The sequence below is a fragment of the Pristis pectinata genome, chromosome 26, assembly GCF_009764475.1.
Source record: "Pristis pectinata isolate sPriPec2 chromosome 26, sPriPec2.1.pri, whole genome shotgun sequence".
In the NCBI taxonomy this organism is placed as follows: domain Eukaryota; kingdom Metazoa; phylum Chordata; class Chondrichthyes; order Rhinopristiformes; family Pristidae; genus Pristis; species Pristis pectinata.
The window spans coordinates 16,857,434-16,873,730 of NC_067430.1; the positions used below are offsets into that span (position 1 = coordinate 16,857,434).

At 40.3% G+C, this 16,297-nt stretch overlaps 1 protein-coding gene across 11 annotated transcripts in view; it reads right to left on the reverse strand.

Annotated features, from left to right (window-relative positions):
- ubr4 (ubiquitin protein ligase E3 component n-recognin 4) overlaps nucleotides 1–16,297 on the reverse strand; it is a 166,950-nt gene that overhangs the window by 142,085 nt on the left and 8,568 nt on the right. For all 11 annotated transcript variants that reach the window (XM_052039092.1, XM_052039094.1, XM_052039091.1 and 8 more), the window contains exons 2-12: nucleotides 13,800–13,897; nucleotides 13,178–13,281; nucleotides 11,878–12,007; nucleotides 11,609–11,754; nucleotides 10,590–10,692; nucleotides 9,673–9,814; nucleotides 9,277–9,401; nucleotides 7,333–7,454; nucleotides 6,262–6,321; nucleotides 1,276–1,466; nucleotides 427–526 (exon numbers count right to left, since the gene is read on the reverse strand). In XM_052039092.1, the coding sequence (XP_051895052.1) occupies nucleotides 427–526; nucleotides 1,276–1,466; nucleotides 6,262–6,321; nucleotides 7,333–7,454; nucleotides 9,277–9,401; nucleotides 9,673–9,814; nucleotides 10,590–10,692; nucleotides 11,609–11,754; nucleotides 11,878–12,007; nucleotides 13,178–13,281; nucleotides 13,800–13,897 (1,321 nt within the window). The remainder of the gene's footprint in view (nucleotides 1–426; nucleotides 527–1,275; nucleotides 1,467–6,261; nucleotides 6,322–7,332; nucleotides 7,455–9,276; nucleotides 9,402–9,672; nucleotides 9,815–10,589; nucleotides 10,693–11,608; nucleotides 11,755–11,877; nucleotides 12,008–13,177; nucleotides 13,282–13,799; nucleotides 13,898–16,297) is intronic.

Genomic DNA, 16,297 nt, shown 5'->3' on the forward strand with positions numbered 1-16,297 from the left:
CTGCCCTCTACAGTAAATCTAAATGATGTTTTTGGATATTTCAAGTGATAGCAAAAGAGTTGAATCCAATATCTTGGACCAATATTTACCCCTTAAACTCACTGAAATGTTATCAGGATATTATCTGCGACCTTGTTCTGGGCAAACTGCCTCCCATATTACCAACACCACAGTGGAGACCATGCTTCAAAAGTAGCATTTTGGAATATGCCAAGGTCCCAAGGAAAGTATCATAAACTCAAATCTTTTCTGCTTTCATTTGAGATTTTTTTTTTCTTTTTCATGCACACACACAAACAAACAATCTCTCATGCATTCACTTTTTATACACACTTACCTGAAGAATCCAAATATAGGCCAACTCCAAAAAGCTAACTGGGTTTTCAAGTGTAACTCTGTATACTAAACTGAGGAGCTACCACTTACCCGGTAGAGGGCCTCTACTTGTAGATCCTGAAAGAGTGACGTCAACAGTTTGATAGCATGATTTGCTAGAACCACAGACAAAATGCCAAATCCTTGATGTCTGAAGGAAAAAAAAAATCAGAGTAATATCAACCTTTTTTTAACTGAACTGTACTAAGCATCAACTTAAAGCATTTCAGACCAGCCAATGTATACAAGCAAATCAGCTAGACACAATGCACATAGAAATGTAACAAGATCTCCGTTAGTCGCTTATGTTTTGCGGTTATTTCTCCACAAGTATCCACCGTGAGGTCACAAGGTGGTGATCTGCATCCTCATCTCTCTCAGTCTCACTTTGTAACTAGGTGGAAGGCCCCATTATCAGCTCCTTTCTGTATAATAATTCTACCCCATACATCAGCCATAAGAGATAAATCTCATCGCAAGGGAAAACTGAATATGTATACTACTGTCTCCTCGCTCTTTTGTGCCCCTCTGCTGCCTTGTTCTGTAAGCAAACACAAACTTGTCTGAACTATCAACATTATAAAACTGACATTATCAAAACATACGTTGAGTGCAATAACAGAATTTTTTTTAAAAAACTGAATACTGGAAATCTGAGATAAAAACAGGAAGTTCGTCACTCAGCAACTGAAAAATAAATTGGTAAGGATAATCTTTGGTGATGAACCAATGCTATGAATTTTCAGAATTTACTGTTTTTATCTGGAACTAAGAAAAATGTAACTGCAAAATGAATGCCAAATCATTTTTTCTGACTGGAAATACTATTGTAGGAGTTTATTGCACAATCCAAACTGTTTCAAAAAACTCTAGAAAGTTATTTATGGATTCTTCACTGACCCTTTAACAGGTGCTAATTTTGGAGATCCAGCTCCTTCTTTCGCACGTGCAGCAATATCACGGACTCGAAGTGCAGCCAGTGGATCCTTTTCTTTTCCTTTGTCAGCCAGTGCTGAAGGACTGAGATTCAGGATCAAGTAGAGGCTGTTTAGAAGGCACCAAGCACCCAGTAATTGGAAGTTTTGATAATGCTGCAGAGGAAGTGCAAAAAAGTTAACTAGGAATAGTCTAAATATTTTCAACATTTTGCTTTCAAAAAATACTAAGTAAATTTAAATTGAGTTTAGCGAGCTAGGCAGAAGGACAGGACCTCGAGGGTAGCGATCTCGGGATTGCTGCCAGTGCCACGCGGTAGTTAAGGTAGGAATAGGAGGAGATGGTAGATAAATGCGTGGCTGAGAAGTCGGTGCAGGAGGGAGGGTTTTAGATTTTTGGATCATTGGGATCTCTTCTGGGGAAGGTGGGACCTGTACAGAGAGGACTGGTTATACCCGAACTTCAGGGGGGCCAACATCCTTACGGCCAGGTTTGCTAGGGTGGTTTGGGGGGGGTTTAAACTAGATTGCGAGGGGGAAGGGAACCGGAGTAGGTCAGAGGAAGAAGGAAATGGGGAAAAGTCAAATCTGACAGGTAGAGAGGCTTTGAGGAAGGAGAACAGAGTACAGGATATAAAATAGTAAGGTGGATGGGCTAAAGTGCATTTACTTAAATGCAAGAAGCATCAGGAATAAGGGAGATGAACTGAGAGCTTGGATAAGTACATGGGACTATGATATTGTGGCTATTACAGAGACATGGCTGACATCAGGGTAGGAATGGATATTGAATATTCCTGGTTTTCAGTGTTTTAAAAGGGATAGGGAAGTGGGGGAGAAGAGGAGGAGGGGTGGCAATACTGGTCAGGGACACAGTTACAGCTGCAGAAAGGGTAGATAATGTAGAAGGATCCTCTCTAGAGTCAATATGGGTGGAAGTTAGGAATAAGAAAGGGGCAGTTACCCTCCTGGGAGTATTCTATAGGCCCCCCCGGCAGCAGTAGGGATACTGAGGAGCAGATTGGGAGGCAGTTTTTGGAGAGAGGCGAAAATAACAGGGTTATTATAATGGGAGACTTCAACTATCCAAATATTGATTGGCACCTACTTAGTGCCAAAGATTTAGACAGGGCGGAGTTTGTTAAGTGTGTCCAGGACGGATTCCTGACGCAGTATGTTGACACGCTGACTAGAGGGAATGCCATCTTAGATATAGTTTTAGGTGATGAACTAGGTCAGGTAACAGATCTCTCGGTGGGTGAGCATTTGGGGGACAGTGACCATTGCTCCATAACCTTTAGAATTGTCATGGACAGGGATAGGACCAAAGAGGACGGGAAGCTATTTAATTGCGGGAAGGCGAATTATGAGGCTATAAGGCGAGAACTTGGGAGTGTAAATCGGGATGACATTTTTGAAGGGAAATGTACTATGGAGATGTGGTCGATGTTCAGGGATCTCTTGCAGGATGTTATGGATAAATTTGTCCCGGTGAGGCAGAGAAGGAATGGTAGGGTGAAGGAACCGTGGGTGACGAGAGAGGTGGAACAACTAATTAGGAAGAAGAGGGCAGCATACATAAGGTGTAAGCAGCAAGGATCGGACAGGGCTCATGAGGAATATAGAGTAGCAAGGAAGGAGCTTAAGAAAGGGCTGAGGAAAGCGAGAAGGGGACATGAAAAGGCTTTGGCGAGTAGGGTTAAGGAGAGTCTCAAGGCTTTTTTCTCGTATGTGAAGAGCAGAAGGATGGCTAGGGTAAAGGTAGGTCCAATTAAAGACAAAGGTGGGAGAATGTGCCTGGAAGCTGTGAAAGTGGGTGAGGTTCTCAATGAATAGTTCTCTTCAGTATTCACCAAGGAGAGGGGTTTTGATGATGCTTATGACAGTGTTGGTAAGGGTAATGTAGATATCAAGAGAGAGGATGTGTTGGGAGTTGTTAGAAAATATTAGGACAGATAAGTCCCCGGGCCTGACGGAATATTCCCCAGGCTGCTTCGTGAGGCGAGGGAGGAGATTGCTGAACCATTGGTTAGGATCTTTGAGTCCTTGTTGTCAACGGGGATGGTACCGGAGGATTGGAGGGTGGCGAATGTTGTCCCCTTATTCAAAAAAGGTAGTAGGGATAGTCCAGGGAATTACAGACCGGTGAGCCTTACATCTGTGGTGGGTAAGCTGTTGGAAAGGATTCCAAGAGATAGGATCTATGAGCATTTGGAGAAACATGGACTGATTAGGGACAGCCAGCATGGCTTTGTGAAGGGAAGATCTTGCCTCACAAGCCCGATAGGGTTCTTTGAGGAGGTGACCAGGAAGATTGATGAGGGTAGTGCAGTGGATGTGGTCTACATGGATTTTAGTAAGGCGTTTGACAAGGTTCCGCATGGTAGGCTTCTTCAGAAGGTCAGAGGCCAAGGGATCCGGGGAAGCTTGGCCGTGTGGATTCAAAATTGGCTTGCCTGTAGAAAGCAGAGGGTTGTGGTGGAGGGAGTGCATTCGGATTGGAGGGCTGTGACTAGTGGTGTCCCACAGGGATCGGTTCTAGGACCTCTACTTTTTGTGATATTTATTAATGACTTAGATGAGGGGATGGAAGGGTGGGTTAGCAAGTTTGCAGATGATACAAAGATCAGTGGTGTTGTGGATAGTGTGGAGGGCTGTAGAAGCTTGCAGAGGGATATTGATAGGATGCAGAGCTGGGCTGACAAGTGGCAGATGGAGTTCAATCCAGAGAAGTGTGAGGTGGTACACTTTGGAAGGACAAACTCCAAGGCGGAGAACAAGGTAAATGGCAGGATTCTGGGCAGTGTAGAGGAGCAGAGGGATCTGGGTGTTCATATCCACAGATCACTGAAAGTTGCCTCGCAGGTGGATGGGGTAGTTAAGAAAGCTTATGGGATGTTAGCTTTCATAAATCGGGGGATCAAGTTTAAGAGACACGAAGTGATGGTGCAGCTTTACAAAACTCTGGTTAGGCCACACTTGGAGTACTGTGTCCAGTTCTGGTCGCCTCATTATAGGAAGGATGTGGAGGCGTTGGAAAGGGTGCAGAGGAGATTTACCAGGATGCTGCCTGGATTAGAGAGTATGGATTATGAGGAGAGACTAAAGGAGCTAGGGCTGTTCTCATTGGAGAGGAGATGAGGGGAGACATGATAGAGGTATACAACATATTGAGAGGAATAGATAGAGTGGACAGCCAGCGCCTCTTTCCCAGGGCGCCAATGCTCAAAACAAGAGGACATGGCTTTAAGGTATTGGGTGGGAAGTTCAAGGGTGATGTCAGAGGGAGGTTTTTCACCCAGAGAGTGGTTGGTGCATGGAATGCGCTGCCTGGGGTGGTGGTGGAGGCTGATACATTGGACAAGTTCAAGAGATTGTTAGATAAGCATATGGAGGAAGTTAAGTTAGAGGGATATGTGGGAGGAGGGGGTTAGATAGTCTTAGGTGTGGTTTGAAGGGTGGCACAACATGGTGGGCCAAAGGCCCTGTATTGTGCCGTATTGTTCTAAATATATGCTTTAAATATTTCAGCCAGCACTTTATGCCATTAGTTTCATTCAAATCTTTAAGCTGCTCCATATCAAAGGGCATCTTTCAGTAAAGATTAATGGCAAATAATGCCATGAGGTTTTTCTTGCTATACATTGACAATTACCACATATTATGTTACTTCCCATCCTGTATGTCTCTCTCAGTAAAACAATCTAAACTTCAGTTTAACTAGCAACTAGTAAAACAAATTACAAGAATGAAGTGGTGTTTCCTCCACTGTTGTCATCTACTCAGAGACTAAAATTAATAACTTGATAGCCAAGACATATCCAACTGAGGCCATTGGCTGACAGACAAGAAACATAAAAGAGGGGCACCTTGAACATTCCCATCATTAATCATGGTGAAACTCCAGTATAAAAGACATTGCTGAAATGTTTACGAGTGTCTTTAGGCATAGATCCCATGTGCCCTTCTCTTAAGGTTCTTGGCATCACAATTCCCAAAAAAACAACTAACTCCAACTTCTCCAGACCACAGGAAGAAAATGCTCACTGATTTGGATGCACTGATACTATCCAGTCCTCTTCCTAGCCTTTATCCAGTCATGGATGCAGTTTAACTGGGATTGGAGCGTGCAAAGGCAGCATTCAACCAAGTGCAGGACAAGGAACCCAGACAAAACATAAAATATCATTGGAAACAAAGAAACGTGACAGGAGAAGACCATTTAGCATCACCTTCCAACACTATCACCATATCGTTCCATCACACTCATAGACATGTAATGACCTTCCTGACCAAGAAAAAGTGCACCCACTCTTCTAGGACTTCATTGCCTAATTCCAAAACATCTAAGCATTCCTAACATCACAAGGTTCAAGTCTAGAATAAGACAGAACAGTCCCTGCTTATAGGAAGGATACAGTTGAACACCCAAGCATTCAGGGAGAGCAGTTCTAGCCCCTTCGTCACTAGTATACCACAGTTTCAATAGAGCACAATCTATGGGATTCAACTGCAGCAACTCACTAAGAATACTTCCATAATATTTCCCTCCTCCAACTTCTACATTAATAAAGGCAAGAACTACAACAACCATAACACCAGTCTATCAATGCACACCATCCTGATTCAGACATAATGCTGTTATATCAGAGTCTGGATTGTTACTCGGTAAGTCTTCTGGAGTTCCCAACCTCGCACTATTATTGAACCCACATTACCTAAATTCTGCATCCAACTATAACCGGACCTGTGACACAGAGTCTGCAATCAGGACTAACATGAGCAATCATCAAAATATTTATTTGCTGACATAGAACTCATGGCCCTTTACATTATTGTGAAACTACATGTAAAAGAGTGGTAGTCCAGTCTTCAGCCTTTCTGCAATTAGGTTTTCATGAACACAACTTATGACATTCTTGCTCAGAAAAATATTGCACATACACCTTACCTCCCCACCTGCACGCCGTGAGTTGTTAATGGCTTGGCCGATCATGTCGTAAATTTCCAACTGCAGTGACAAATGGAACATTAATTTAGCAACGCACTCGAGCAATCCAGGAAATGCTTTACATACAACCATATCTTACCCCAAGACCCATGGCAGAATTTGGAGAAAGCAGGAAAATGGCAAGAGAATTGATACTTTGAGTTTTAAGGCTCACAGCAAAACAGGTAGTATAAATGCATGACCACCATTTGTGCTGTGATATGTATTAATTCATTAACAATTAGAATGGTCCTTGACCAAATCAAATTGATCAAAAGCTGAAAAATGTCAGGATGAGAGAAGATCAGGAGGTGCCTTCACCACACTCCTTTAATCTCTCAGACTTGCTCATATCCAACTAGCAGTATAGCTCTATGTGAAGTTACTTTTCAGCAGTTTCAGTGTAGCTGAGATAACACAAACAAAATAACTGCCTTCAACTAACTTAACAGGACAGGCACATGAAAAAACTTCAAAACATCTTCTGGAAACAAAAAACTATTAAATAACAATGCACTCAAAGATTTAAGGATGCTCTCAAAGCTCCTTAAGAAAGAGCATTCTGGGAATCCCTGGGAATCAGGACTCAGACATAATAGTACTTAGGATGGCAATCTCAATAGCCATGCGATGTTCACCTCACAAACTACCCACTTGCCCAAACCATCGGGCATCTGCTGCCCCAAATGTCTGTGGTTCCCACAATGGCCTCATCAATCACTTCAGAACTCACAGAAGAGCAAAAACAAGTCCTCCTTGACCCCAAGGGACAGCCTCAGACAATGATGACTCAAATGCACACAATGTAATGAAGTACCCTCCATGCAACTAAAGTTGTCCCGAACATATTCCTTGACTGAACATATCCTCATCCAGTCACTCTTACAGTAAAATACCAGCATCTAGCTTAGCACAGTAACACACTTTTCTCCCATCAACATTAATACCAAGAAAGCAAAAACAAATCAAAATTATTCCATTGTTTTAGCATTATGCAACACTTTAAAATACATCTAGTCATACAGCACTTACACATTTCTGTACAATTGTGGCTGCATCATTTTCATAGTCTTCATCTTTACTGGTAGACCCAGATCGAACTTGCAAGCTGCTGCCTACATGTAGAATAGCCATGCATGTTGCAACACTCACTCCTAGTGAAAGAACACTAGAAATTAGCCATTTTAAAACTATCAATAATATCTGGTTTAGATTATGTGCATGGAATGCAACTTTACGGGCTTTCAAAAGCAAAGCTTTAAATAAGAAATCATTTATATACGTAATGGGAAAACAAAGGAAGAACTTTGGGATATTAACATATAAAATCAGCATCAATAATGGCTAGGATTTTGAGGCAAGTACAGGAATAAATTAGGGCCACTGACCATAATCTTTCAACAGTCTTTGAATACAGGGTTTGTACCAGAGAACTTGAGAGTGGGAAATGTTACAGGCCTGTCAGTTTAATCTCATTGGTGGGAAAGCTTTTCGAAATATTAATTGGATATTTTATTAATAGTCACCTGGAGGAGAATGGATTAATTAAGGCAAGTTGGCATGGCCTCAAGGGCAAACCTAATTTGATAAATTTTTTGATGAGATAACAAATAAAGTCGATGAGGGCAATGCAGTTGATGTAGTGAATATGAACTTCCAGGAGGTTTTTGATAAGGCGCTGCATAACAGGCTTATCAGCCAAGCTGAAGCTCATGGCATAAAAATGGCATTGAGAGCATGGTTGGCTAAGTAACAGGCAACAGAGGATCATGGTCAATGCTTGTTTTATTACTGACTGGAAGGAGGAGGATAATGATATTCCACAGGGATCAGTGCTAGGACCATTGCTTTTTTGGTTCTATATTAATGACCCAAGACTAAAGAATGCAAGCCACAATTTCTAAATTTGCAGATGACACAAACCTTGGTTGTATTGCAAAGAGGATATTGATAAATTGCAGAAGGATACAACTATGCTAGCAGACTGGACTGACATAAAATAAGATAGAGTTTAATGCAAAGAAATGTTAGTAGTGAAAATGAGGAGCAGCAATATAGCATAAAGGATACCATTCTAAAAAGGCATGCAGGAACAGCAGGTATGGTTGCACAAGTCATTAAAATTGGCAAAGGTTGAGAAAGCAGTTAATAAGGCATACATAAACATAATTCCGAGCATCATCAACTTAGACAGAGTATAAAAGGCAGGGAGGTCATACATTTAAAGGGGAAGATCTTCATAATACACTGGTCCAGGCTCAACTGTGCTCAGCTCTGATCATGTCATATAGAAAAGAAGTGAAGGCATTAGAGAGGGCCCAGAAGAGATTTGCATGAATGGTTCCAAGCTTGAGAAATTTCACTTAAAATGATAGATTGGAGAGGCTGTGATTAGTTTCTTTAGGAAAGAGGCTGAGAGGAGATCTGATAGAAATGGGTGAAATGATGAGATAGTGTTCCCATTGGTGGAGCTTCAAGGATTAGAGGTTACAGGTATAAAGTGGAACAGAAATAATAGTAACATGAAGAAAAAGTTTTGTGTTCTTTTTTTAAACACAGTATGTGGTTGGAATCTACAGATGTGATGTTGACAGATTCCACTGCAATTTTCAAGAGGAAGTTGAATATATGGTGAGGGAAAATTTGAAAGCTACAGAGAAAAGGCAGGGTGGGGTGGAACTATTGAGCTGCTCTGATAGAGAAATGGCATGGATATGATGGACTAAATAGCCTCCTGTGGATAACCATTCTATGATTCTAACTTGAATGATGACTGAAGAAAAATGTTAAAGTAGTTACCAAAATGACCACAAGCTCAATATAATCCACTTAAGTCGGTCATAAGATAAAGAATGACAAGTTATGGCATGTTTTCTCCCAGTCTTACTTTCACATTTCCCTATTATGAACAATTACATTTAAAGTGCACATTCTTGACAAGCTCTGGAAAGTTGCTTTATTTGTTATCACACAAACCTGCATATAAACAACTCAGTGCTAACACAGTCACATCCTGTAATCTTTCAGGGGTCAGAGGCTCAAGAACAGGCAGAGAGAGTGTGTCCAGTGCCATAGTAACATCAATAACCAAGGAATGGAATCTGAAGAAACAACAATAAAAGAGAATATTTGGAAAACAATGTATGACAGAACTCAAAAGCCACACATCAGTGTTTAAAAAGATCAGCAGATCAGTCAAGTTTTTACCAGAACGAATTAATACAACTCATTCGTGTCATTACATTAGTAATTTGTGTGCCCCAAAAAAGTAATCGTATTTAATTTGCTCCACATCAATCAGCACTTTTTAACCAATTGCATTAAGAATGAAAGTCACACCCATCAGTTCACTTTTGATTGTCTGCAACTCACCCATTTCGTACAGCAGTTGCATCTGCAACTGTAGCAGGCATTATGAAAAAGGAGTTGGCAGAAACAGCATCCTGGAAACGGTTGATGTATCGCAGGAAGTAGGGAAGGTTTAAGCAGACACGTAACAGCTTCTCAGAGCCTCCTACACAATGACAAGGGAAATCAACATTCTTCTTTTAACACCGTGTTAAATGCAATGACCAGATAATGGACCTATGTACAGACTAAGATCTAGCACAAGCAAATGAATCAACTGTAAACCAAATGATAAAAAGTATACCACTCTGGCTTTAAGTGTAATCCTATTAGGTTCCCCTTACCTTATTGGCTGTCAGTCACTCTCTCCTCTTCTAACTCCAGTCTCACCTAGCAACTGTGCTCCACCAAATTACCCAAATGTTTCTCCACTCGTGTCAAAATGCATCTAACCCACAGTTTGACTCTGAGCCAGTGAATCAAAATATAGATACTTCAAGTATGGTCACAGGAATAGCAACAAGTTTACAAATATGCACATGGCCCAAAACATAAATTGACAACTGATTTAGTTGGTTGGATCATCATTTTAAATTTATCTAAACATTATTCAGCCAACATCTCAGAATTAAAAACTATATTCCTGGCCTTGATTTTTGAATGTGGAGTAATCCAGATTATAATCTTTGTAACAAACTAGGTCACAAATCAGCCACAATCTTACAGAATGACAAAACAGGTTTAAGGGTCAAAATGGTCTACTCTCATTCCTACGTAACTGACTGAAAACAGTTTTGAGTTAACCAAGGAGCCCAATTAGCCTGCTATAAATAATGTTCATAAAACATTATCACACTTATGTAACATTTGTAGTCATATTTATTACAGGGATGACTGTAGTGCAGCTCTCTTCATTATGAGGATTTCACATTTAAACTCACCCAATGCTTGTAAACTGGAAACATTTTGTGCAATAAATGCATTTTTCATCTTAGTAACAGTTGCTTGGTCTGTTACTGTCTGTTCATCCCCTTCTCCATCCGCCTGACAAATTAAAAAAAAGATATACAAAATTCACATTAAGAAAACAATCTGGTCAACTATACTGGTCTATGTAAGTGTTTAATTCCCCACTAGGTCAACCATATTACCACATAGGTTTTTAATTGCCTATTTTAACCACTTGCAGAACTAGTTACACATGGTCAAAGCATCACCAGGAATAAGAAAAGTATTTTTAGAAAGGATTCACAAAGTTGGTTAGAATCACTATATTTTTACTTTCAATCTAGGTTCATATCTAGGGTTAACTGATTAAAAAAAAAGTCAGTTTAACAAAAAAGGAGCCTGAGATTTTAATAAACAGCTTCTAGTAGGTACAAGTCCACATCATAACAGATAATAATTCAGCAATAACGTCCAATAAACTGGTCAACTGAATTATTCAAAAGAATAATGCATGCAACTCAGAGCAATGGTGCTCTTTCCATATGAAATACAAGAACGCTAAATTTGAAGAGACAGGTGAATAGAATTAAAATACAAATTAACCATCATTTAATCAAGTGACGAAACAGGTTTAAGGGACAGAACAGTTACCTTCTTTTGCTATCCAGAGAAGACTTACCATATTGTACATAATCTGTAAAAGCTTCAAAGAATGTTGTTTCCCAACATTCATGTCCTTTAAAAACATAACTTCATTTTTTTTAAATCTTAAAAATTATATAAAGTCATATGTTCCTTCAAATAGAGATCTATCAGTTAGTTTTGGTCAGAAACAATTTAGCAAATTTCCTTACATAACTGCATCCGAATAAACCCACCACTGAAAATTTTCTAGTGGGTACCTATTGGCAATATCCTATTGCACTGCAAAATCCAGATTTTTGTAGAACAATATCCTATTACTTTATGATTCTTAACAAGGCCCAAGTCAAAAGGTGCAGTAGTCATTTACCTGAGCCACAGGAGGAGGAGGAGGAGCAGGTGAGGTTGATACATCTGGGTTGAAAACGGAAGTCAGTTGGTTCAAGAAATTCATTTGCACTTCCTTTTGTCGTAGTTCGGGTGTCAATGGAGAGACAGACTCTTTCTGATCCTCCACTAAGTAAAGAAATTCATGGATAGGAGTTAAGTGTGACAAAACTGTCAATGATCCCTGAGCACCAAGGATTGTATGGTAACAGTAATAAGAAAATGAACTGAGATTCACAATCAAAGGCATACCATCTGAGAGGGTCTTTACTGTCATCGGAAGTTTGGCTGACTTCATCATCGCTGTGAATGTAATGATCTCAGTCCTGTCCAGTCGGCTGCAGCCAGTGCAAAGGCCCTTGATCAAGAGAATCAAGTGTTTCTGAGGAAGAAGTGTGACAACAAAATAGAGTTGAAAAGTAAAAAAATGCATACATTTACAGCAAAATACTTCCAAACAAACCTTTCTATTCAGTCAAGGCCTTTCAAGATTTCTACTGGCTTTTATTTAAATTACTTTGCACAAGTTATATTGAAATTTACAGAAATAGGTTGATGCAAAATATGTGAAGATATATACACACTTATGTACATTCATATACACACTTTGAAAATAGTAGTACATCCCAATCTATGGTCTCTGGTTGGGGCTAAACAAGAAAGAATTAGAAGCAGTTGCCAAAATCACTGTAGAACATATAAATTTTAAGGTAGCTTTTAAAAGCAGTGAGAACAAGAATTTTGTCAAGACAGCTAATGGGAATAGGCCATCTCAGCCAGTAAAATTAGATTAAAGTTGATCTCCACCCAAGTTCTAGCTTCTTTTTTGTCTCCTTTCCTTTGATACTTAACAAAAATGCTATCCATCCCAGTGTTGAAACTTCCAATGACCCTCTAGCAGGAAGATTAATACGTCTAACATCTGGACATGCTCCAGCCTTCATTACCCCAGGATGGGGATCTGAAAATCAAAAATATACTCCGGCTAATTAAAACTATTTGGACCTTACAACACACTCAGGACATCCCAAAGTACTTTACAATCAAGTACTTTTAAATGTAATCATTGTGACACAGCCAAAAGCACTGAACAATTTTCACACAGCATGGTTCTATTCGTTGCACTGAAATAAACAACCAGTTTACTATTATTGGTACAGTTGATTGTTATTTGGAGCATGGGAAGAACTCCACTTCTCTGAGTAAACACCAAAGGAACTTGCATGTTCATCCAAAGAAAGAGGAAAGGCCTTAGTTGAAAGGCCTATCTGAAAAAACCTTCCCTTCCAACAAATGCTGCAAATGAGTGTTAGTGTATGTTATATTCTTGAGCCCTGGAATGGGATTTGAACTCTTGGTGACCGTTCTAAGTGATCCCAGGGAGAGATGATAAAGCCATCACTGACACAACAAATTGCTTACCCAGACACCTATGAGAAAATGAGACACAACCATGCATGAGGAGAAATGAGAAAGATAAATCTACTTTGTTGGATAATGAATATTCATCAGAGAACTCTTTACAATTATAAATAGAGTGTTAGATCTTTACCTGTGAAACAGCACATGCTTCATCTGGATTCTCAAGACGCATCAATGAGAATTCAATCAGGACTTTACACGCAGCAGCAACAGACAGTAATTGGTTCCTAGGAACTAGAAATGTTGGAAAAGTTGGCAACAAGCACAATAAAGTTTCCAAATCATGAAATATTTTAGGAATTAAAAAACAAACAAATTAAACTGGAATGGAAACTTCTAAAAACCATTCAAATAGGAGATGCTTGAACAAGACAAACTAGCAAAGGCATTATAGGACAAATGACCTCCTCCCATGCTGCATAATTCAATGATTCTGTGATACCACACAAGACCTGGTAATACACTTGTAAACAACTGGGTTATTCAAAATATAATCAGAAGCTGCAAAAGGGAACAAACTTAGACTGCCCTGATTTTATTTGTATTCTTATCAGGACACCCCTACCACCCCACCCCCCCAAAACTCCCAGGTCATGGTGCCCATAAACCTCCAAATTCATCTCTGGAGCTTAAAGCCAGCATGGTTCAAAATACAAGGATTCCAGTCTTCTCACACTGGCAGTCATTACAGTTCTTTGTCAAAAGGACTTAGGTGATATGAACCAAAAGTAGATTTGATCAGAAATACTCACTTTGTGCACAGACTGTTGAGATGTAATGTGCAGACAAAGCCACGAATGATGAGTAGAACGGTTCATAATGTTTGTCATGATGCAGAATCTCCTTCTCACTGAAACGCACAACAAGACTAATCAGAAGCTTTAAATCAATACAAGTAAATACTAATCCAACAGGAAAAGATTTGCAGTAGACCAATTCAGTAATTTCAATTTAGTTAAAAATTGAACTGCTGGGGATACTCAGCAGGACAAGCAAGTACCTATGAAGAGAAACTGTAGTAATGTTTCAAGTCAAAGGGATTCAGTGAGGGTGAACTCGTTTACGAGTCATGGTAAGAGGGTACTTTCAAAATGTCCAATCCTAAATGTTGCAGGGATCCCCAATGGCCTCCACCAAGGAGTTTTTCTGAGTATCCTTGGTGCTAAATGGTCACGCTGATGTCAAAAAAAGCCACTCTCAACTCTCTTGCAGTTTACACTTCCACTCATGTCTGGATCAGGAACATTATGAGATGTGGAGCTGAGTGAATCAGGAAGAACATAACTGTCCATGAGTTGAAACGTCATTGATGAGTAGCTGCCATATGACAGCTGATGATTTTTTGGTTGATGTTTGGTAAAAGTTCAATAGGGCAGTAATTTTTCCAGTGGCAGAATCAGCAAACTGTGATACCAAATCTTGTCTGTTGGTAGAATTAATGTCTGCACAGAATCTTGCTTCCTCTCAATGTGATAGATTGAACTTTTTTCCCTTGTTTGTTGTTAATCAAATTAAGTGTTCACATTTAAACTAGCTCAAGTTCAACAGACCGTGACGTGTATAAAATTCATGGCATTGAGGTTGTCTTTGTTTTTTCTTACAATTTTCATTGCGAGTTCTTCGTGTACTCATCCATGTGAATGTGATAAAGATGTGCGAATGCCCAAGGATAATATACAAATATAGGCAGTTTGTGCAGATGACTGGACCGCTTTTTGATAAGCTATTGTATAAATGATCTTGTTGTAAATCTAGATTTTTAAGAGACTTTGGTGCACTGTACATTCACGACTGCTTATTTGCAATGAAGAAATCCTAATTCTAGCACGCTCCTGACTCTGAAGTGGTTGTGTCCTTCAACAACTTGTTTTCGTCAACAGTGTAGGAGAGCCCCCGGAGACAAAAGATACAAAAGGGGAGCATTATTTGGTTTTATGCATCATAACAGCCCGATTAAGGCAGCTGCTGCCTCACAGTGCCAGAGGCCTGGGTTCAATCCTGACTTGTGTGGCGTTTGCACATTCTCCGTGACCTTGTGGGCTTCCACTGTGTGCTCCAGTTTTCTCCCATGGCACAGGCAAATGTATAAATGGGTCACTGAACAGCAAATTGGTTGTGGTTGGAAAAGACTGCCAAGTTGCTCAGCAAGGAATCTGGCTGGGCAGGGATTCAGCTCAAGTGGATGCATTAGTGACTCACTGAGGAAATGTGCTTCTGTAAAGGGAAGCATGTGACTATTCACTCAGAATAGTGCATGATTTTATGGCATCTTCGGCCCATAGGAGTTTCATGAAGTCAGGAGGGGACAGCATTAAACTTGCATATGTATGGAAGATGCCTTCAGGCTTTCTACCAAGGTAGCAGTGGTCAAACGGAAGATGCACCAGAAAGCAGAGGGCCAGGGACAAGAGGGAAATGATTATGCAGACTCCACTACGCTAGTTTCCTCAAAACCAGCCCCAGTCATGTCCATACGGCCTGAATAAGGAAATATTGTAAAATCACGAAAGTGTCATGGGTGAAGAAAAGGAAGTAGAGACAGAGGGAAGCAGGAGAGATTGTTGAAAATCAAGAGTACAGAAGCTCGAAACACTCAGCAGATCAAGCATCTGAGAAAAGAGATTTAATGCATCTCTGATAGGGCGAGACCAAGAGTGTCAAGGGAGACGCAGAAGGAGAACCTGCTCAAAGGAACATAAAAGCTATAAAATGAGGACAGTGAGAGAGTGAGGATACAAACAAAGGAACGTAAAAGTTACAAAATGCAGAACTGCAAGACACCCCCAGTACGTCAGGCTGTGCTCATAAAGAGAAAAAGCCAAATCAACATCATAGCCTGACTGGTCAGTTCGGATGCAGACAGAAAGATCCCCGAGGTTGCAGAATTTGATGGCAAGGCCAGAAGACGGCAATATGCCCAGATGGAAGACAAGATGCCATTCCTCATGCTTACATTAGGCTTTTTTTTAAAATAACAATCAGGAGGCCACACCCAGATAGGCTAGAACAGAAGTGGAATAGAGAATTAAAATAGCAGACAGCAGGATATTCAGGTTGCCCCTGCAGACTAAATGCAAGTGTTCTGCAAGGTGGTCATCCAATCTGCATTTGGTTTCTCCATTATAGGGAACACCAAATGCAGTACACTAGGTAGGATAAAGGCTGTTTGGGTTCCTGGATAGTGGGAAAGGGAGGGGTAAAAGAACCATCTCTCGCCATTCCATGGAAAAGTGCCATGAGAAGGGGAATG